At 41.1% G+C, this 22,699-nt stretch overlaps 1 protein-coding gene across 1 annotated transcript; it reads left to right on the forward strand.

The window, feature by feature from the left end:
- Nucleotides 1-5,912: 5,912 nt before the first annotated feature.
- Nucleotides 5,913-22,016, forward strand: LOC145864298 (uncharacterized). Its single transcript, XM_082969874.1, has 7 exons — nt 5,913-6,019; nt 19,606-19,639; nt 19,758-19,811; nt 20,009-20,275; nt 20,571-20,603; nt 20,768-20,909; nt 21,112-22,016. The coding sequence occupies exons 2-7, from the start codon at nt 19,618-19,620 to the stop codon at nt 21,149-21,151; spliced, it is 558 nt and encodes a 185-aa protein (XP_082826000.1). The 5' UTR covers nt 5,913-6,019; nt 19,606-19,617; the 3' UTR covers nt 21,152-22,016.
- Nucleotides 22,017-22,699: the final 683 nt, after the last annotated feature.

Here is a 22,699-nt window from a genome sequence, read left to right on the forward strand (position 1 = left end):
AACTGGTTAAATGTTTGTAGTTCTCTGCTTGATTTAGCTTTTGGTATATTTGGCATTTTTATACATATTCTGTATTTCTACTGAAGAAAGCAATAATTAATTAACACACTACTGTAAATAAATGGACACTACATGTTATAAAATGGAAATTGCTCTCCATAAATAAATGGTGTGAAATTATGAATCTGAAGCGATTCGGCTATGGGTTTCACAGCCCTATAATATGATACATGTTATATCACCTTAAAAAGTGTTTATTTACAACCTCTTGGCTATAACATGTTGGGCAAAGTGGTATAGGAGAGTTTAACATATAACCTCTAACTTGAGTTCAGTCTTCGCCAATGAGAACCAAGAGGGGCCTAGCTTTATTCTTCATGATTGGGAAAGGTCTCAGTTCTAGGCCGTAGAAAATCCTACATCCATCTCATTAGATCAGAACAGGATGGATCAACAGTGATTCCTATAGTTGTGTTTTTCTGCATAACCCACTTACATTATGTGTCTACCCATATGATGAGGATCATTGTCAGGGTATTATATATATATATGCTTCAGTAACAAAATAAAACCATGGTTGTCATAACACTTTAAACGGGTAGTTTGTACATGTGTAGAATGTGTTTGTTTTGGGTCCACACTGGTAAGTTAATTTATGTAAATTAGACAGTCACAGCGGATTTTATTCTGAATAACTGGTCAGGGCATAGCACTTTCCATTCAGCTTCAGGCAACTTTGATGTAAGGCTTGATCACACTTGTATTGAGTACTTCTATCCATCACACCCATTGTTGCTTATACATTGTTCACTAGACATAATTTAATTCCACCCAACGTAATATTGAAAACAGATTGCTTCCCACCACTAGATCACATAACTAGACATGAGCTGGATGTGATCCTAAGTAGCAGAAGAAAGTGAAAGCTGCAACAGGGACTCTAACCAGGGCTCATACGTGGCAAAGTGAGCTCTAACGGGCGTTGCAATGAAAGCCTAGTATGCCTCTGGGCAGAGGCAGTCGGTTTACAATGCTGGCATATGCCTTGTTACAATAGCCTAAATATATAACATGATTGACACGTCCGTAATAATCATCATGAAACAGCCTTGGAAGTGCCATAAGTGTAAGCCAACATACAGTAATTGATTATTTTACATTAACCTGTTCAACTGCATTGATAAGGCTTACTTCATTGTAGTCCAGTCTCGTTATAGTTGAAAATACCATGCAGTTGCACCAGGGGAATTTAAATCAAACTGATTTTTTTTGCAGATCTTCTGTTTCCCCACATTTATTGATTAGTTCATTTACCACCATGAAAATGTATCCTCATTCCCCAATCAAATACCTTCATTAATCCCTAAAAAATAACAGACATATACAGGTTTTTATTCCAGTCTGGCAACCCTCATAAAATCCGACATATCACCAGTATCCCAATGTTTTAAGCGAAAACAAAACCCGTAAGGCTACTATTAAATTAGAAGTATGTCGGTGACAACCTGGCTGATTTAATAATATTGGGTTGTTAACACGTTTGTTTTTTTATATAAATAAATGTGGGACACAAAAAAAGGCAGTATACAACACCATTGCCTAAAATGCCTTGCTCCAATAACTTTCAAAAGCTTGTTCCAAAGTTTGCCCCCCAAAATGTATTGAAGTCGCATTTTTTTTGTATTTTCATACAAATTAAGCCACACAAAAACGCACAAAATCTGCTGAAATACTTTTGATGCATATTTGCACAAATTGAGTGTGAGATTGTGTCGTACCAGAGCATAGACTATAGGTCAGGAATGCCGTGCATGCTTGTTTAAAAGTTCAGATTACAATACGGAAAAGAAGTATAGATGAGGTGGATTGTAGCGTTTTTTTATTGCCTCAATAAGACTAACCAGGATAAATGAAGGTGGAAATGGGCCTGTTAACGTTTTATGAAAACTGATAGCTTTAGGGTAGTTGAGGTACAGACAAGGGATCACGAAACCATGGGGCTAAAATGTATCTCCCTGAGGTTGGTTGATATCCCCCACACAGACTCAGAGCCCTTTAAAACAGACCCTGGGGATGATCAGTCCAGTGGGGATGAGACTATAGCCTACTGGAATATAATATAGCTACTTCATGACTGGGGGGAAAAAGTGATTTGTTGTGTTGTCAAAATATTTGTAACCCCGCACCCCTAGGTCCACCTGCTCAGTACTCTTGGGGAAATTAGATTGATGAATGGCAGCAAAGGTTTACATAATGTTTAGACTAAATGTTTTGTATTTGTTTTACACCACAGCAACATCCAAACATGAGTGGGGCGATACATCTAAGTAAGTCAACAATGCGTTTTGAGATTGTCATATATAGATTACTGAAAGTGAGAAACCGTTAACAAGACTGTATGAATGGGTGTTTGTAGTAACATCAACATGCATGAGCCCTTGTTTGTTTTGTTTTCAGATTTTGCGGTGTGCCTGGCTCTATGTCTGGCTAGCTGGTCTGTATCTGGTGCTTCTGTTGAAGGTTAGCTGTTCTCATGCCTGCCATGGCATGTGTTCGTTATGGCGTAAAAATGAAATGTATACTGTACTTTGTTTTATACACTCTGAATAAGTCACTTCCCCCGACATTATTGTTTTTCAAACCATGTCACAGTTTCACAGATTTACACAAAGTTTTGGACTCTTGGTGCCCTGGAAAAAGAAAAGCCAGAGTGCTGAAACAGGGATCAGTCAGTGAACGTTTCAAAGTGAAATATGAAAGTGGTGACAACTTGATCTCACCATTTCATTTGGGCATTTTAATTCCATAAAAATAATTTGTATATTAAAGCGCAGTGGGGATGTAGAGTAATGTTTTGACCCAGACTGATCTAAAACTAAGTGTAGTAACTTTGATATTTAATGTTGTCTGAGTCCTCTGTTTAACTAGCCCTCTTCCTGTTGTATTCATCTCTCTGTCTTGCAGCTCAGAAGACCTCCCAGGTCTGTTACCTCTGTAACCATGATAAATGCCCAACCGTTGAGTGTGTTTATGACCATTTGACGGATTTGACTTTGTGGTCACGAGGTAAAATGGTTGACCTCTCTCCCTGCCCCACCACCTCCCCCGCGCAATCTGGAAAATGCTTGTTGTGTGTTGAGAACCAGAAGGTCTACGCTGTGTGTGAATCAGAGATCATCAAGCCAGTCTTTGAGGGCCAAGAAAACTCCATGCCTATCATCAAAGCCAGTGAGTTTCTGTGAGGGCCCATGACAGTACAACCTGGGAAGAGGGTAGTCAATAGAGGGAACAAACAAAGCAGACTTCAGGAAATGGTCATAGGTGACAATTATTAATGCTAAGGGGCTATTGGAAGATGTAGTTTGTTATAGAGCATGGTGTAATGCTTTATAGTGTCTCAAACCAGTCTCTGCTATGAGGGCGGCAGGTAGCCTAGTGGTTAGAGTGTTGGGCCAGTAACTGAAAGGTTGCTAGATTGAATCCCCGAGCTGACAAGGTAAAAATCTGTTGTTCTACCCCTGAACAAGGCAGTTAATCCACTGTTCCTAGGCCGTCATTGTAAATAAGAATTTGTTCTTAACTGACTTGCCTAGTTAAAAAAAAAAGAGCATTTCCCAGCTGATCCAGCCCTCTGTTGTTGTATGGAATCATACCTGTACTGTCATTACAGATTGCTCCAGCATTGTTTGAACTGATCAGACGGGTGAGTGCCATTCAATACTCAAACTGTATTTCAAACATATCTTATGGTAATTTTACATCACAAGAGCAAATACTATAACAGAGATCAGCAGTCTGGGTATTCTACAGTGTGTTTGTCTTCACCAGGTGGAGCTGGAGGTTTGGCCAGGCATCCTGGTGAGTGCAGAGACCCACAGAACAGCAATGCTCAACTCAAGATCACGTGCACCAAGAATAAAGATACAAACTCTTGAGTTCTTGCTTGTGTGTGAGAGAGACTTTGTTGTAGTTCATTGAGGAATTTCTACAAATCTATTCTGAAGATCTGCAATGTGTAGTAGTCTATAACAGTGTTAGATGATGATTATTAGTTTTCTTTGTGTTCAACTCCTCCCCCTGTCCTCTCCCACAAACAGATCTAAATGTCCCCACATTGACCCCTGATGGCACTGGGGAGTTATATAAGGAAGAAGAGATCACTTTTGGTGTGCCAGTCACAATCGCCTTATTCGGCATCATCATCATCGTTGCTTTGCTCAGAAGGACCAGATCAAGTAAGCAGGCGGGGGCGGGGATACAGGGTTTACTGGCTAAACATGTCCCTCTCTATAGGAGATTACAGGTTTAACACTCGTGTTTTGATGTCTTTTATACAGTCACTTAGCTGGATTTTATACAGTCACTTAGCCTGGGCACCTGCCTGTTTGTTGCCTTCTGCTTCTAAGCTGAGCTGTATGACTGAAATGTACAGTATATTATCAGTGAAGTGCTCTCTTTTGGCAATGTGATATTTTTTCTTGTGGTTATCGTCACAGGTGTTGTCTAGTGTCCACTTCAGATGTCCACTTCAGATGTCCACTTCAGAAGTCCACTCAGAGGAACACCAGACCCAGTTAAAGTTATTAAAGACAAATGTTCATATTGTGTGAGCCAAGGAAAAGAGGAAGAGATGGACCTGCAAGGAGGGTGTTAAGATGTGAACATCTCATCAGATATTTTCAGGGTGAATGTTGTCTACTTCCTGTCTAGTTTCTATTCAAACCTATGGTTTAACTTGAGGAAACAGTAAGCTCTATTAGAAAGCCAGGTTGTTATAGTTTGATAGCTTTAACACTGCACATTAGAAACGGGGGAAATTAGTCTAATGGGTTTCCTAGGGTTTGGAAGACAAGTTTGCACAGAGGGTCCTGCCTTTCCATAGAGTGGTAGGTCAAACTATTCGGACACTACAGACGTTTACGTGAGAAGACCGATTTTTGGGATGTCTCATGGTCTGATAAACACTGCTCTAGCTCTGCCACCTTTCACCTTCCTGTGCCTGCTCCTCGCACTCTCCCTCCAGTGCGCCTCCACGGTCCAGTATACCCTGTACCAGCTCTGCGCACCCGGTCTCCAGTGCGTCTCCCCAGTCCAGTGAGACCTGTTCCAGCTCCACGAAAGAAGCCTCCAGTGATGATCTATGGCACGGAACCGGTAGTGATGATCCATGGCATGGAACCTCCGGCGACGCTCCCCAGTCCGGAGCCTCCGGCGACGCTCCCCAGTCCGGAGCCTCCGGCGACGCTCCCCAGTCCGGAGCCTCCGGCGACACTCCCCAGTCCGGAGCCTCATGGCCTCTGGTCTGTGTGAAAATATGTGAAATACCAACCAGACCCAAAATTTGACATTTGAAAAGTTTAGTTCCTAAACTAGAGGTCTTCTGGGATCCGGAAATTAGACCGAACCAAATTGGACACACAAACTTCCCACCCCAACCTAACAGAATCTGCCAATTTTTTTAAATCAATACCCTACCCAATTTGGATCCGAGGTGGACCAGATTCGACCCGAAACACATACAAGATGAGAGAGGGCCGGGTCCAAGTAGGGTCGGGTGTATATCTAACCCAAATGGATCTAAAATATTAAAAATGCAGCTTTATTGCTGTGTATGCCAGCAAAATTGATTTGACTTGAAGTTTGACGTTTTCTATCACTATAGGTAGATGGTGAATGTGTATTCTGAAATGTTTTCCTTATATTTGAGTAGGATGATTGTAGAAAAGGCTCTAATTTTTCTTGAACTTTAGTTTAATGTCCCTTTAATTGCACCTTTTTGTTAACTGTCCCTTTAATTGCAGGCGCCTCTGAGCCACAAATATGTGTAGAGATCGCTTCGTATCAGTCCTCAAATGGCGCCGCTGACGTTATACAGAATTGTGGGCACTAGAGCTCTCTATACAGCTCTACGCTCTGAGCCGCACACCTGCAACCAATTTTGTCTTTTAGTTCTGTGCCATACAATCCAAGCAGTTGTAAAGAACCTCTCTACGGTTATCTGTGCGTCCAATACTCAAACGTAAGTAACTCGAAATATTGTTTACAGTTGACTTCCTTTTTCATGCATGTATAGACTCTAATTTTACGATGCGCTGTAGGATGTTGAGTTACATCTTGATAAGATTGGAAGGATCTCATTTATATATTTGTAAATGCTTTGAAGAGAATTATAATTATAGTTCGGCTACTCTAAGATTGTTACTATGTGTATGAGAAGGAATATTATGATGTAAAATGTGCTGAAGCGAACGTTTTTTAATTTTTAGCACACAAGTCAATGGAATTAAATGGACGATTTTAAAGGGCGAAAATAAATGGGAGCTCAAACTCTCTGAAACGCAACAAGTCTCTCTCCCTATACTTGTCCTCCAACCGGGACAGCTGCACGCGTATCAGCTCCTACCTCACCCAGTGCATTCAGAATAGGCAACCTGCCATAACCAGTTTGTGATGATCGCGTGACAGACAGCAGTGCATATTCCAATAATGTGTCCGTAACTCTGCATTAATAACTTAACTTTATTTTTTCAACGAAAGCCATGGGACAGAACTAGCGTATGACGAGTGAGTCACTTTGCTTTATGGTGAGAAATATCACACTTGGCTCGTGTCATTCAACATTTGTCTTAAAGCTATCTTATTTAAAAACGAACATAACAATATTCTGCAACAAATATAGGATGAATGAAAGTGAAATTAAAATGGGCAATAACAATATTTTCATCCCTTTCTCCCGCAACAAGTACACTACAAGAACAAAAGTATGTGGACACCTGCTCCACGAACATCTAATTCCAAAAGCATAGGCATTGATATGGAGTTGGACTCCCTTTGCTGCTTTAACAGCCTCCACTCTTCTGGGAAGGCTTTCCGTATGGCGGTTAGGCCTGGTTCACAGTCCGTGTTCAAATTCATCCCAAAGGTGTTCGATGGGGTCAATGCCAGGGTCTGTGCAGGCCAGTCAAGGTCTTCCACACTGATCTCGACAAACCATTTATGTATGGACCTCGCTTTGTGCACAGGGGCATTGTCATGCTGAAACAGGAAAGGGTCTTCCCCAAACTGTTGCCACAAAGTTGGAAGCACAAAATCGTCTAGAATGTCCTTGTATGCTGTAATGTTAAGATTTCCCTTCACTAGAACTAAGGGGCCTAGCCGGAACCATGAAAAACAGCCCCAGACCATTATTCCTCCTCCACCGAACTTTACAGCTGGCGCTATGCATTCGGGCAGGTAGCGTTCTCCTGGCATCTGCCGAACCCAGATTACTCCATCGGATTGCCAGTTGGTGAAGTGTGATTCATCAGACGCACACTGCTCAGCCATGGAAACTAATTTCATGAAGCTCCCGACGAACAGTACTTGTGCTGATGTTGCTTCCAGTGGCAGTTTGGAACTCGGTAGTGAGTGTTGCAACTGAGGACAGCCAATTTTAAATGTATTATTTTTATATTTTTTTACGTGCTTCAGCACTCGGCGGAACCTTTCTGTGCGCTTGTGCAGCCTACCACTTCGCGGCTGAGCCGTTGTTGCTCCTAGACGTTTCCACTTCACAATAACAGCACTTACAGTTGACCGGGGCAGCAGGGCTGAAGTTTGACGAACTGACTTGTTGGAAAGGTGCCATCCTATGACAGTGCTGCGTTGAAAGTCACTAAGCTCTTCAGTACGGGTCATTCTACTGTCAATGTTTGTCTATGGAGATTGCATGGCGGTGTGTGCGATTCTATACATCTGTCAGCAACGGGTGTGGCTGAAATAGCCGAATACACTAAATGGCCTTCAAATTAGTGGATCTCCCTGGCATATTACAACATTTATGCAGCAGCATACAAGACATATATTTTTGGACTTACCGTTGTGCTGTGGTCACTTGAACAGGAAGGTGGTGCTGCAGTCCTTGTGGGAAAACTGGCATTTAAAGTCTGGCATTCTCTAGAGGAAGTCATGCTGGATTGATGGCATGGCCAATGTATTCAACTTTCTGGCCCATGGAGTTGCGTGTGAATGTTTATCCTTTTAAGCTTGGGAAAAGAGACCATTCAGACAGATGTTTAAAATCCTTAAACCCAGACTTTAACCATATGACCACCAAATGACAGACAGGGAAGCAAAGTTGTGATTACTTTGCAACACGTTCATTTAGACACTGATTCCTTCCTGACTACTCATTGTTGAATTTCCCACTTCTGAATATGTATGGCCGATGAACACCAATACATTGTATCTATAATCTGTTTTATGACAAGGATTGAAAAGGATTTGCCAGTAGATTATCAACATGATTCATGATGACTGCTTATCTAGCTTGCTAGCCTGCTACCTAAGATTTTGAAAGTATGATGGTGACATGATTTGGCCATTTTTATCTGTGGCCAATGGAAGGGCACTTTTATTGTAAATCTATGGCAGCACCTAAGGGGACTTCATCTGCCTAGCTCTCCCTGTAGATTGTGGTGAGTGTCCCCATGAGTGACAACACTGAGCCAATAAAGTTATATTATGTGATTAGTTAGGCCGGTTAGCCTCCCTCACATCATTCAAGAAGATTGCAATTCATATTCCCGTGAAACTAATTGAGATCAAATGGTTGGTATGCATGGACGTTTGACCTCTAAAACGTGAAGAATTGTCATTCACGATTGACAGTGATGGCCTAATATAATAAAAAATAACTAACACTGGTTATAATACATGTAAAGCAATTGCCATGTGTGGTCAACTGATAATTCCAGCACCGTTTTGATTGGGACAGTATCATTGTGCTGCTTTGAGACAAGCATGGGAACTCATCTTGATAAATCAATGTCAGATTTTTGTTTTCACTGAATCTCCGTTTCGATATTTGGTTACAGTTAGGCTGGGAAATGTTAGCTAAATTGATCAAGAGCATTCACCTCATTAATCTAGAATTTGAAAACAATGCAGATATTCTACACACACGCATTATAGCCTACCTGATGAGCTTCCCTGACGATTTCCTGAACTTTACAATACTTTTCTGATTCATTTCAGTCACTTAGCCTACTGATGCGAATACATATTTGTACACTTTTCCCATAGGCTATTCAAGTCATTCGACTTATTCTTTGTCTAAAAAGGCCTACATTGGTTTCAATTTTTATTTCACCTTTTATTTAACCAGGTAGGCCAGTTGAGAACGAGTTCTCATTTACATCTGCGACCTGGCCAAGATAAAGCAAAGCAGTGCGACAAAAACAAGTTACACGTGGAAGAAACAAACGTACAGTCAATAACACAATAGGAAATCTGTATACAGTGTGCAAAAGAAGTAAGGAGGGAAGGCAATATATAGGCCTTAGTGGCGAAGTAATTACAATTTAGCAATTAACACTGGAATGATAGATGAGGATGTGCAAGTATAAATTCTGGTGGGTAAAAGAGCAACAACAAAAAATATGGGGATGAGGTAGGTAGTTTGTTGGATGGGCTATTTACAGGTTTTAGAATATTGCTGTAGCTTGTGTTTTGTCACATTTATAGTCTGCAGCCAAAAATCCATCAATTGGGCAGTCAGCACAGCACATATAAAACAGCTGACGTTTAACTTGTGGCTGTCAATGAACAGCAGGCAGCAGCTATAAGATATGTCAAAATACAGTTGCAGGAAGAATCTTTAAAAAAAAAAAAATTGTTTTAATGGGTGAGTGCAACTGGAAAGTTTGGACTATAACTTCCCCCTCATATTGTAGGCCTAAAATCTGTGTATCCACTCTTCATTGGGCTATGCTATTGGTTGCATTTAATAAATGGATCGTTTGTTGTATTGATCTCCGTATGTATGTCGGAGTAGCTTGTCATGAAAAAATATATATTATTGTAACGTCTCCAGTCATGTAGAATTGCAGGAAATTAATACCATCTTAATTAAAGATTCCTAATTTAAGAGATTGACCTGATATTTCTTATATCCGTAGATTACGGCAGGTAGCCGTAGCCATCGTGGTTAGAGCGTTGGGCCAGCAACCGAATTTATTTTGAACAAATGCAACGGAACATAACTAGTTTGAGTGAGTCACTCAGCTTTATGCTGACACATATCACACTTTAGTCGAGTCATTCAACATTAGTAAACTTCTATTTAAAATAACAAAAATGGCCCATAAAATAACACATTTACAAAAATAAGACTAATAAAATGTGACATTAAAATATACCTTTTTTCATAACTTATTCAACTACATGGTGATACATTGGTAACGCCTACTAAAACTAAATAGGCCATGCCTATGTTAATAATTATCTGTATGTGTTGCGCTTCACAGCACTGACATTTTTCCCCCCCTCCTGTCAACGACAAACGACGTCCATGCAGAGGATTTGCCCTTCAGTTTTTCCTCCAAGTAGGCCTGCTGTTTCTTATTCACATCTAAAAAAAAATACAATGTGTAAAATGTGCCTTTTTGTTGTTCATAAATTACCAACATAAAGGCCAAGGGGTGGTAGGTAGCCTAGTTAGTGTTGGGCCAGTAACCGAAAATTTGCAGAATCGAATCCCTGAGCTGACAAGATAAAAATCTGTCGTTCTGCCCCTGAACAAGGCAGTTAACTCACTGTTCCCTGATAGGCCGTCATTGTAAAGAATAATTTGTTCTTATTAACTGAGTTGCCAAGTTTAAATAAAGGTAAATAAAAATAAATTAAATGTTGAGGGCGGAGTCATTTCTAGCGCTTTTATTAATTAATGAACTTCTCTGACCGTGGAAGGCTGGATACGCACACAGCGAAAAAGTTGAGAGCAAGTTGCCGTAGGCTGCATGTCAGAGGGCCTCTAAGAAAGACATAGTAGACAACTTAAAGCTGCTGTTTTATTCTGGTTAGAGGACTTCAGTCTAGCACACATTCAAGAACGTGAGTTTATATACTATTTCATTTTATCACTTGACTCGATCGTTCGATCAGATGCTTATAGACTATACTTCATTCTCAAAGAAATGTACAGTATCACGTTATTCTGTTTGTGTCCCTTCAACATAGAACAGTATTTTGCAATTATCATGTTGAATTCGTTATCACGCCGTTTGTTTTCTGATGTTACCGGTCATGTATAGGGCATGTTGTCCTGTAAATGTATATATGTAATATTGGGACGAGTAATGTCAGTCCGGAATATATGTATATGATGGGATGTATTGACATTATGGATATCATATGTAGGATAGGAAAGTGAATCGTGAAAAAGGATAGGCCTCGACTAGAATACAGTATATACATATGAAGTGGATAAAACTTTGTAAACATTGTTGCCAGTGTTCCATGACTATGCACATAAATCTCTGAATACAAAGTGGTAGCCGACTTTTGACAGTAAGTTAAGTACAGGGCAGTTACAGTGTGGAGGCCGGCTAGTGGTGACTATTTAATAAGTCTGGCCTTGAGATGGAAGCTGTTTTCCAGTCTCTCGGTTCCAACTTTGATGTCCTGGAGGCCAGGCAGTGTGCACCACCACCTGGGGAGCCCTGCTTGTCTAAAGGGTCAGATTACAATAAATACATCTGTAATGTCCAAATGAGGTGGATTGTAGATTATTTTTATTGCCTCAATAAGACTAACCAGAATAAATGAAGGTGGAAATAGGCCTATTAACCTTTTATGAAACTGATAGCTTTAGGGTAGTTGAGGATCAGACAAGGAATTGCGAAACAATGGGGATAAAATGGATATCCCGGAGGATGGTTGATATCCCACACCAGTGGAGCCCCACATTTTTGCCTATTTTTGCATGTCATTTTGGCATTGTCACACATCAGTTTGCAAACAATGTAAAAAAGATGTATTTATCATTGAGTTAATAAAGCCGCATACAAACATGGTCTCCTTTTGTGTTTCAGCCTAGCTCAGTGCTTTCTGCGGTGGTGGGGCAGGGGTTGTTTTCTAGTAAATCTGTGATTGTCTCAGTGTTCTGTCACTCATGGGAACGCTACATCACCTCCAAGTCTAAGGGTAGAGCTAGAAAATTAAAGCCCCTTGGGTGCTGCCATAGAGTTACATTAGAAGTGCACATTCAAGAAGGCTCAAGGTCATTGACCACAGATAAAATGATATCTACAGTAGCTTTGATTGGACTTTGAAAATCTTAGCTAGCAGTCATCATGAATAAAGTCTACAATCTACTGGCAAATCCTTTTTAATCCTTGTCATATGAAGATAAATAATTAAGAGACATTTTAGATAAAACATATCGGAGCTCATCGGCCTTTGGACATTAACGTTACACAAGTTGGAAATGGCGAATTCACCGAGTGGTTTGTAAGGAATTAGTGGCTAACTGCATGCATTGCAAAGCAATCGCTAGCCTGCTATTCAGTGGAGAGGGTGTGGGGTCCCAAATCTGGGATTAAGTGGCTCTTTTTTCCCAAGTTTTAAAATGCTAAACATTCAACGTTGGCCATGCTGTCAATGGAGCATTATTTGTGCCACGCTCAAAACAACTGTTAACTCGGAACTGCGAAATCTGACTTCAGTGAGTTCAAGACAACTGGGAAGTCGGGAGTAAACGAGCTCTGACTGGGGAAAAATACATTTTGAATGGTCATCCAACTCGGAATTGTAAATCCGGCCTCATTCTAGAGCTACGACCTGAAGATCAATGATGTCATCATGATTCAACCTTGGGGGAAAAAACTAGTTCCCAGTTGTCTTGAAAGCACCATAAATCCAGAGAATTACAGACTTTGACAAAATTTGCCCACGTTGGACCGCTACGCCACCTTCCTGTTCAAGTGATCACAGCACAACAAGGTGAGTCCAAAAATGTATTGTATGCTGCTGCATAAATGATGTAATATGCCAGGGAGATATGTATACTGTAGCTAAGAAAGTTGTCATGACGTTGGCCTGTGGGTAAGGTTTATGACCCCCCCCCCCCCCCATAAATACCTTTCTCTCTTCCTCTCTTACTGACCCTACTGAAGGACTGCTGTCCTGTTAAATATAGAGAGTCTGGGAACATCAAACAAATGGAGAAAGGTACCACATATTTGGTTAATAAAACAGTTGGAAATATGCTTGGGAACGTAATGAGTATGTATGTCAGTTCGGTTGTCATCTGAGACATTATGACTGATGACAGGACGACATAAATTGTATCTGAGAAAGTATACACCCTCTAGTTATCAGAGTCACATGGAAGTGTTATGCAATTGAAATGTTTGATATTGAAAATGTTTGTTAGGAGATGAAATGTAATTTTAGCTTCCGAATGAGAGATTTGGGTTTTCATAAGGAAAGTGCCCTGCTCGATCAGTGGCCAACCCTGTGAAGAGACAGGGGTTATAAACGATGAAACACCTCCCTCCCCCTCTCCACTATATAATCCTTTGACGAAAAGATAACCAGGAGTTCCAGTACGGGAGGGCTGCAGCCTCCACGTTAGGAGACACACATATCAAGGACAGAACTATGCCAACCTCGGCGTGAGCTTTGATGGCGAATGTTATGAACTTTGAGCTTATTCACTACAGAAGTGCTACTTCCTAGCCGTTGAGTTAGCATCGGCCGCTGTAACGTGGGCTAGGAAAGGACGGACGACGGATCCAGTCTAACAGACGGACGAAGATACCACCACAATCAATAGGGATTGATTAAATATGTCTGTAAACACACCAGTCAGCTGGTCTGCGCATGCTCTGAGGACGCGGGGATGCCGTCTGGGCCTGCAGCCTTGCGAGGGTTAACACGTTTAAATGTTTTACTCACGTTGACTACAGTGAAGGAGAGCCCACAGGTTTTGGTTCGGGCTGTGTCAGTGGCACTGTATTGTCCTCAAAGCGAGCAAAAAAAGTTTAGTCTGTCTGGAAGCAAGGCATCGTGATCCGCAACGGGGCTGGTTTTTCTTTTGTAGTCCGTGATTGACCTTAGACCTTGCCACATACCTCTCGTGTCTGAGCCGTTGAATTGTGACTCCACTTTGTCTCTATACTGACGCTTAGCTTGTTTGATTGCCTTGCGGAGGGAATAGCTACATTGTTTGTATTCGGTCATGTTTCCGGTCACTTTGCCCTGATTTAAAAGTAGTGGTTCGCGCGTTCAGTTTTGCGGGAATGCTGCCATCAATCCACGGTTTCTGGTTGGAATGTTTTAATAGACGCTGTGGGTACAACATCACCGATGCACTTGTTAAAACTTACATCTAGACGTTCCGCTAGCGGAACACCTGCTCCAATATCCAATGATGGGCGTGGCGCGAATTTCAAATTCCTCAAAAATACAAAAACTTCCATTTTTTTTTCAAACAAAGGACTATTTTACAGCATTTTAAAGACAAGACTCTCCTTTATCTAACCACACTGTCCGATTTCAAAAAGGCTTTACAGCAAAGCAAAACATTAGATTATGTTAGGAGAGTACCCAGCCAGAAATAATCACACAGCCATTTTTCAAGCTAGCATATGTCACAAAAACCAAAACCACAGCTAAATGCAGCACTAACCTTTGATCTTCATCAGATGACACTCCTAGGACATTGTTATACAATACATGCATGTTTTGTTCAATCAAGTTCATATTTATATCAAAAACCAGCTTTTTACATTAGCATGTGACGTTCAGAACTAGCATACACACCGAAAACTTCCGGTGAATTTACTAAATTACTCTTGATAAACGTTTACAAAATACTTAACAATTATTTAAAGAATTATAGATACAGAACTCCTTTATGCAATCGCGGTGTCAGATTTTAAAATAGCTTTTCGGCAAAAGCACATTTTGCAATATTCTGAGTAGATAGCTCGGCCATCAAGGCTAGCTAAACAGACACACTCGCCAACATCGAGGCTCAGTAAATTCAGAATTACTAGTAAAAAAATTGGATTACCTTTGCTATTCTTCGTCAGAATGCACTCCCAGGACTTCTACTTCAACCAAAAATGTTGTTTTGGTTCAAAATAATCCATAATTATGTTAAATTATCCTCTGTTTTGTTCTTGCGTTCAGGTCCCTATCCGAAGGGTGACGCGCGGACGCATGTCGTGACAAAACATTTCAAAATATTCCATTACCGTACTTAGAAGCATGTCAAACGCTGTTTAAAATCAATTTTTATGCTATTTTTCTCGTAAAATAGCGATAATATTCCAACCGGGCGACGTTGTTTTCGTTCAAAGGCTGAAAGAAAAACATGGCCACTTCTCCTGTCTCTGAGCCACCAGCCTGACCACTCACAAACAGCGCTCCTGTACCTAGCCCAGAGACAGCAGAGATCTCATTCCACTTTCTGGCACCTTCAGAGAGCCTATGGGGGCCTTAGAAATTGTCACGTTACAGCAGAGATGCTGTATTTTCGACAGAGATGCCAGAGAAGCACAAGAAATGGTCAGAGAGGGCACTTCCTGTATGGAATCTTCTCAGGTTTTGGCCTGCCATATGAGTTCTGTTATACTCACAGACACCATTCAAACAGTTTTATAAACTTAGTGTTTTCTATCCAAATCTGCCAATTTATATGCATATTCTCGTTTCTGGAAAAGAGTAGTAACCAGTTTAAATCGAGTACGTTGTTTATCCGGCCGTGAAAATACTGCCCCCTACCCTAGAGAGGTTAATGAACTCGCACACCGAATCAGCGTGTTCGACGCAATGCGGAACATATCCCAGTCCACGTGATCGAAGCAATCTTGACGCGTGGAATCTGATTGGTCGGACCAGCGTTGAACAGACCTGAGGGCGGGAGCTTCCTGTTTTAGTTTCTGTCTATATGCTGGGAGCAACAAAATGGAGTCGTGGTCAACTTTTCCGAGGGAGGGAGGGGGAGGGCCTTATATGCGTCGCGGAAGTTAGAATAACAATGATCCAGGGTTTTGCTAACCCTGGTAGCACAATCGATATGCTGATAGAATTTGGGGAGCCTTGTTTTCAGATTAGCCTTGTTAAAATCCCCGGCTACAATAAATGCAACCTCAGGACATGTGGTTTCCAGTTTACATAGAGTCCAATGAAGTTCTTTCAGGGCCGTCGATGTGTCTGCTTGGGGGGGATATACATGACTGTGATTATGATCGAAGAGAATTCTCTTGGTAGATAATGCGGTTGGCATTTGATAGTGAGGAATTCTAAGTCAGGTGAACAAAAGGACTTGAGTTCCTGTATATTGTTATGATCACACCACGTCTCGTTAATCATAAGGCATACACCCCCGCCCTTCTTCTTACCAGAGATGTTTGTTTCTGTCGGCGCGATGTGTGAAGAAACCAGGTGGCTGTACCGACTCAGATAGCGTGTCTCGAGTGAGCCATGTTTCCGTGAAACAAAGAATGTTACAGTCTCGGATGTCTCTCTGGAATGCTACCCTTGCTCGGATTTCGTCTACCTTGTTGTCAAGAGACTGGACATTGGCGAGTAGTATGCTCGGGAGCGGTGCGCGATGTCCCCGTCTACGGAGCCTGACAAGAAGACCGCTCCGTCTGTCCCTTCTTCTATGGCGTCGTTGTTTTGGGTCGCCGACTGGGATCCGATCCATTGTCCTGGGTGGTAGGCCAAACAGGATCCGCTTCGGGAAAGTCGTATTCCTGGTCGTAATGTTGGTGAGTTGACGTTGCTCCTATATCCAATAGTTCCTCCCGACTGTATGTAATAAAACTTAAGATTACCTGGGGTAACAATGTAAAAAATTATACATAAAAAAACAAAATAATGCATTGTTTCCTAGGAATGCGAGGCGGCCATCTCTGTCGGCGCCGGAAGTGTTTGAAAGGAAACACTAAGTTTGTGGAAATGTGAAATTAATGTGGGAGAATATAACACATTAGATCTGGTAAAAGATAATACAAACAATCATGCGTTTAAAAAAAGTATAATTATATAACATTTTTGTTCAGCTTTGAAACCATACATTTAGGAAGTATAATTTAGATTTTGGCCACAAGATGGTGGCATTGTGTGCAGTTTCACACTGATCCAGTGAATAATTACATCACTACACAATATTTTGTATGTCTGCCAGGAGGTTGCCCAAATGTGCAGAATTGGTAAATGTATACATTTTCAAGTACATAACTGTAGAGAACATACAAAAATGCAATGGTAATAAAACAATTTAATTTACACACTCCCATGAATGTCAAGCATGATGAATCATTTAGCTTCCCTACAGAAAATACACTAACTTTCACACATCTAGATGGCAGGGTGGGTGTGGAGACAGAGACAGCAGTGGGGTCAAACTGTAGACCCCAGTTCCTACATTTGAATATAAAAATTGATTTTTATCAAACGAAACTGCTACATTTGATCTCTGTCAGGATGACAAATCAGAGCAAGATTACTGAATGTAAGTACATTATCTACCTTCAGAGGTGAATGTATCAAACCAGTTGCAATGATAAGTGTTTTGTATTATCCTAAAACTATAGCATGTTTTTGTTGTCTTTCTGCCCATATAAGACATGTCTATGTCCTGGAAAGTTGGCTGTTGTATACAACATTTTCTAGTCACATTATCGCATATTGAGCTAACAAACGTCCCAGTTTAGGGACACCAATCCCAGCCATATCAGCAATGTTGTTTTTTAAAAGCAGTAAATGAGGCTGAATGAACTGTTTCGCTGCCAGACAAGGTTCCGCTGATATCCAGGTGTAGAAGTGGTAAGATGTTGGGACGGCTTTGGGACAGCTTTATGTAGGCCCTAATAGTTTGTGGGCACTGTTTGTCATCGTTATAGTGCAATTCATGTGTTGTTGTGTAGTGGCTTTGCATGCATCCCACTTTATTTTTTTTTGCCCCACCAAGATTTACAGTTGAAGTTGGAAGTTTACATACACTTAGGTTGGAGTCATTAGAACTCGTTTTTCATCCACTCCACAAATGTCTTGTTAACAAACTAGTTTTTCCAAGTCGGTTAGGACATCTACTTTGTGCATGACACAAGTAATTTTTCCAACACTTGTTTACTGACAGATTAATTCACTTAATTCACTGTATCACAATTCCAGTGGGTCAGAGGTTTACATACACTAAGTTGACTGTGCCTTTTAAACAGCTTGGACAATTCCAGAAAACGATGTCGAAGCTTCTGATAGGCTAATTGACATTTGAGTCAATTGGAGGTGTACCTGTGGATGTATTTCAAGGCCTACCTTCAAACTCAGTGCCTCTTTGCTTCACATCATGGGAAAAGCCTCAGAAAGAGACCTCAAGAAAACAAATTGTAGACCTCCAAGTCTGGTTCATCCTTGGGAGAAATTTCCAAATGCATGAAGGTACCACGTACATCTGTACAAGCAATAGTACCCAAGTATAAACACCATGGGACCATGCAGCCATCATGCCGCTGAGGAATGAGACACGTTCTGTCTCCTAGAGATGAACGTACTTTGGTGCGAAAAGTGCAAAGCAATACCAGAACAGCAGTAAAGGACCTTGTGAAGATGCTGGAGGAAACAGATACAAAAGTATCTATATCCACAGTAAAACGAGTCCTATATGGACATAACCTGAAAGGCTGCTCAGCAAGGAAGAAGCCACTGCTCCAAACCCGCCATGAAGTCAGACTACGGTTTGCAACTGCACATGGGGATAAAGATCGTACTTTTTGGAGAAATGTCCTCTGGTCTGATGAAACAAAAATAGAACTGTTTGGCTGTAATGACCATTTATGTTTGGAGGAAAAATGGGGACGCTTGCAAGTTGAAGAACACCATCCCAACCGTAAAGCACGGTGGTGGCAGCAGCATCATGTTGTGGGGGTGCTTTGCTGCACGAGGGTCTGATGCACTTCACAAAATAGATGGCATCATGAGGCAGGAAAATTGTGGATTTATTGAAGCAACATCTCAAGACATCAGTCAGGAAGTTAAAGCTTGGTCGCAAATGGGTCTTCCAAATGGACAATGACCCCAAGCATACTTCCAAAGTTGTGGCAAAATGGCTTAAGGACAACAAAGTCGAGGTATTGGAGTGGCCATCACAAAGCCCTGACCTCACTCCTATAGAAAATGTGTGGGCGGAATTGAAAAAGCATGTGCGAGTAAGGAGGCCTACAAACCTGACTCAGTTACACCAGCTCTGCCATGAGGAATGGGGCAAAATTCCCCCTACTTATTGTGGGAAGCTTGTGGAAGGCTACCTGAAATGTTTGACCTAAGTGAAACAATTTAAAGGCAATGCTACCAAATACTAATTTAGTGTATGTATACTTCTGACCCAGTGGGAATGTGATGAAAGAAATAATAGCTTAAATAAATCATTCTCTCTACTATTATTCTGACATTTCACATTCTTAAAATAAAGTGGTGATCCTAACTGACCTAAGACAAGGAAATATTACTCGGATTAAATGTCAGGAATTGTGAAACTGAGTTTAAATTCAACTGTACATGCTAAAATCGCCACTGTCCCACAGAGACTCAGAACCCTTTAAAACAGACCCTGGGGATGATCAGTCCAGTGGGGATGAGACTATAGCCTACTAGAATATAATATAACTACTTCATGACTGGGGGAAAAAATTGATTGTGTTGTCAAAAATATTTGTAACCCCACGCCCCTAGTTCCACCTGCTCAGTAATCTTGAGGACATTAGATTGATCAATGGCAGCAAAGGTTTGCATAATGTTTACACAATGTTTATTTGCTTTATGCCACAGTAACATCCAAACATGAGTGGGGCGATACATCCAAGTAAGTCAACAATGTGTGTTTTGAGTTTTAGTCATAGAATTTAGTCATATAGAAACCGTTAATAAGACCATGAGTGGGTGTTTGCACATGCATGGGTCCTTTTTGTTTTTTTTCTTAGTCTGCCTGGCTCTGTGTCTGGCTGGCTGGGCTGTATCTGGTGCTTCTGTTGAAGGTGAGCTGTTCTCATGCCTGCCATGCATGTGTTCATCAAGTTGATCTCACCATTTCATTTGTGCATTTGTAATTCTATAAAAATAACTTGTATATTAAAGCGCAGTGGGGATGTAGAGTAATGTTTTGATATTTAATGTTGTCTGAGTACTGTTTAACTAGCTCTCTTCCTGTTGTATTCATCTCTCTGTCTTGCAGCTCAGAAGACCTCCCAGGTCTGTTACCTCTGTAACGATGATAACTGCCCAACCGTTGAGTATGTTTATGACCGTTTGACGGCTAATTTGACTCTGTGGTCGCGAGGTAAAATGGCTGACCTCTCTCCCTGCCCCACCACCTCCCCCGCGCAATCTGGAAAATGCTTGTTGTGTGTTGAGAACCAGAAGGTCTACGCTGTGTGTGACTCAGAGATCATCAAGCCAGTCTTTGAGGGTCAAGGCAACTCCATGCCTATCATCAAAGCCAGTGAGTTTCTGTGAGGGCCCATGACAGTACAACCTGGCAAGAGGATAGTCAAGAGGGAACAAACAAAGCAGATTTCAGGAAATGGTCATAGGTGTCAATTTATTATTGCTAAGGTGTTATTGGAAGTTGTAGTTTATTATACACTATGGTATATTGCTTTATTGTGTCTCAAACCAGTCACTGCTATGAGCATTTCCCAGCTGATCCAGCCCTCTGTTGTAGGGACTCATTCCTGTACTGTCATTAGATTGCCCCAGCATTGTTTCAACTAATCATACCTGTACTGTCATTACAGATTGCACAAGCATTGTTTCAACTGATTGGACGGGTGAGTGCCATTCAATATTCAAACGGTATTTCACTTTGTTGTTCGAGGAATTTCTATAAATCTATTCTGAAGATCAGCAATCTGTAGTAGTGTATAACAGTCTTAGATGATGATGATTAGTGTTCTATGTGTTCAAATGCTCCCCTGTCCTCTCCCACAAACAGATCCAAATGTCCCCACTTCCACCCCTGGTGGTACTGGGAAGTTATCTAAGGAAGAAGAGCTCACTATTGGCATTTTAGCTGCTACCTTCTCCTTCTTTGCCATCCTCGTCATTGTTGCTTGGCGCTACAAGGACCAGATTAAGTAAGCAGGCGGTTTACGGGCTAAAATATTGGCGAATACAGGTTTAACACTTGTGTTATACAGGCTTTTATACAGTCACTAAGCCTGGGCACCTAACCTGACTCTCATCATTTAACTATATTGTTGCCTTCTGTGTTTTTAAAGAGCTGTATCATCAATGTGCTCCCTTTTGGCAGATTTATTTGAGTGATTGTCTTTTCAGGTGTCTTCCAGTGGCCCCTCCAGCAGTCAAATCAGGGTAACCCCAGTGCTATTCAAATTAACTGAAGGAAGAGTTTGATACCATCAGCCAAGGAAGAGAGGAAGAGTTGGACCTGCAGGGAATAGGATTGTGCCAAGATTTGAATATCTCAGACATTTACCCTGTTAGAAATGTATTGGATATGTCCTATTTAAACCTATGGTGTGTATTTAACCTGCAACTGGAGGGGACAGTGTTCTCTTAAGTTCAGATGACCTTCAGCTCTATCAGCCAGGTGGCTGTGTAGCTGGAACACTGTCTCCCCATCACGTCGGGTTGTTAGTTTGATAGCTTTAACTCTGCACATTTACAACAGGCACAGTTTAAAAACACTGCTTCAAACTAATCATGGTCTAGATTGAAGACCATTAACAGTCAGTTGACTAGTTGAATCAGTTGTGTTATAGATGTTTACCTAAGCAGCCCATATATTTATCCCAGATTGTGAATCCAATAAGGCATTGTCATACTGGAGTCAGGGAGGTAAACCGGAAAACTCCTGTTCTGTTTTGGTATTTACTGTTCATATCCATAGTGACCCACTTGAAACAAATAGACATTTCTGTATGTAGGTTTGATGTAATTGACCTGATTTGTAAATTGACCTGTACAGTTGCTCTGTGTTCGGCTGAGAGACTGCTGTGGGAACAACCATGACACAGAATACTGGATTAAAAGTTGAAACACTTTCAGTGTGTATCCAGATATGGATTTTAGTCAATAGGAATGGAAGTCCTAAAACCTGTTCCCTCTCACGTCCCTTTCACCCTTATTCTTCTCTGGGTATGGCCTCACCAGTTTTAGAAGCAGATGTGATTGTACTGCTATTTATGTGATGTGTAAATAAACACTTGCCCAGCCAGCGATCCCAGGTCTTTGGTGTTTATTCTGAAAATAGACAAGGAACGAGCACATAAGATGAGCATCACTTGCACCAGGATATTGATGGCTGTAGAATCCCTTGCATGTAAATAGAAGACTGGGCTTTTTCTAATAAAATAGAACAAAGACAAAAATAGGATGGACTAGATTATGCATGAACTGACAATACATAAGGAATGAACTTGAATTCATTTTGACATGACTGCATCTTTGGTTTTGTAGTAGGCTAAGTAGACTGTCAATGTGTTTACAAGAAACCCATAAAATGTCAGGACAAGACCATCTTGATCAGTCCAGATCGCTGTCTGATGAGAATATATGAACTCAAACATGTGGCCCTTGTATACAGTATTTTAATCTTGAGGCCTCTTCCTGGTCCACCTCTGCAGAACACTAATCACTATCTTTACAGTACAATGTAAATACAACTTCATAGTTATGCTTTATTTGAACATATGAAGTTATCTAGCCCTTACAGCAAGCATGCTGTTCCCATAGACTTTGTCATTGCGCTAACACTAGTTAGATTTGGCTCGCAAAACTAGCTCCAACTTCCATCATACTGGATGTAGAAACATAAAAATGGTATTAACAAGTTCATCTGACTCCCAAACTATACCTTTAAGGGACCAGGTTGGAGGTAGTTTTGGACCAGGTTGTGAGTGTC

This window comes from Salmo salar, chromosome 02 (assembly GCF_965601325.2).
Source record: "Salmo salar chromosome 02, fSalSal1, whole genome shotgun sequence".
NCBI classification, from domain to species: Eukaryota; Metazoa; Chordata; class Actinopteri; order Salmoniformes; family Salmonidae; genus Salmo; species Salmo salar.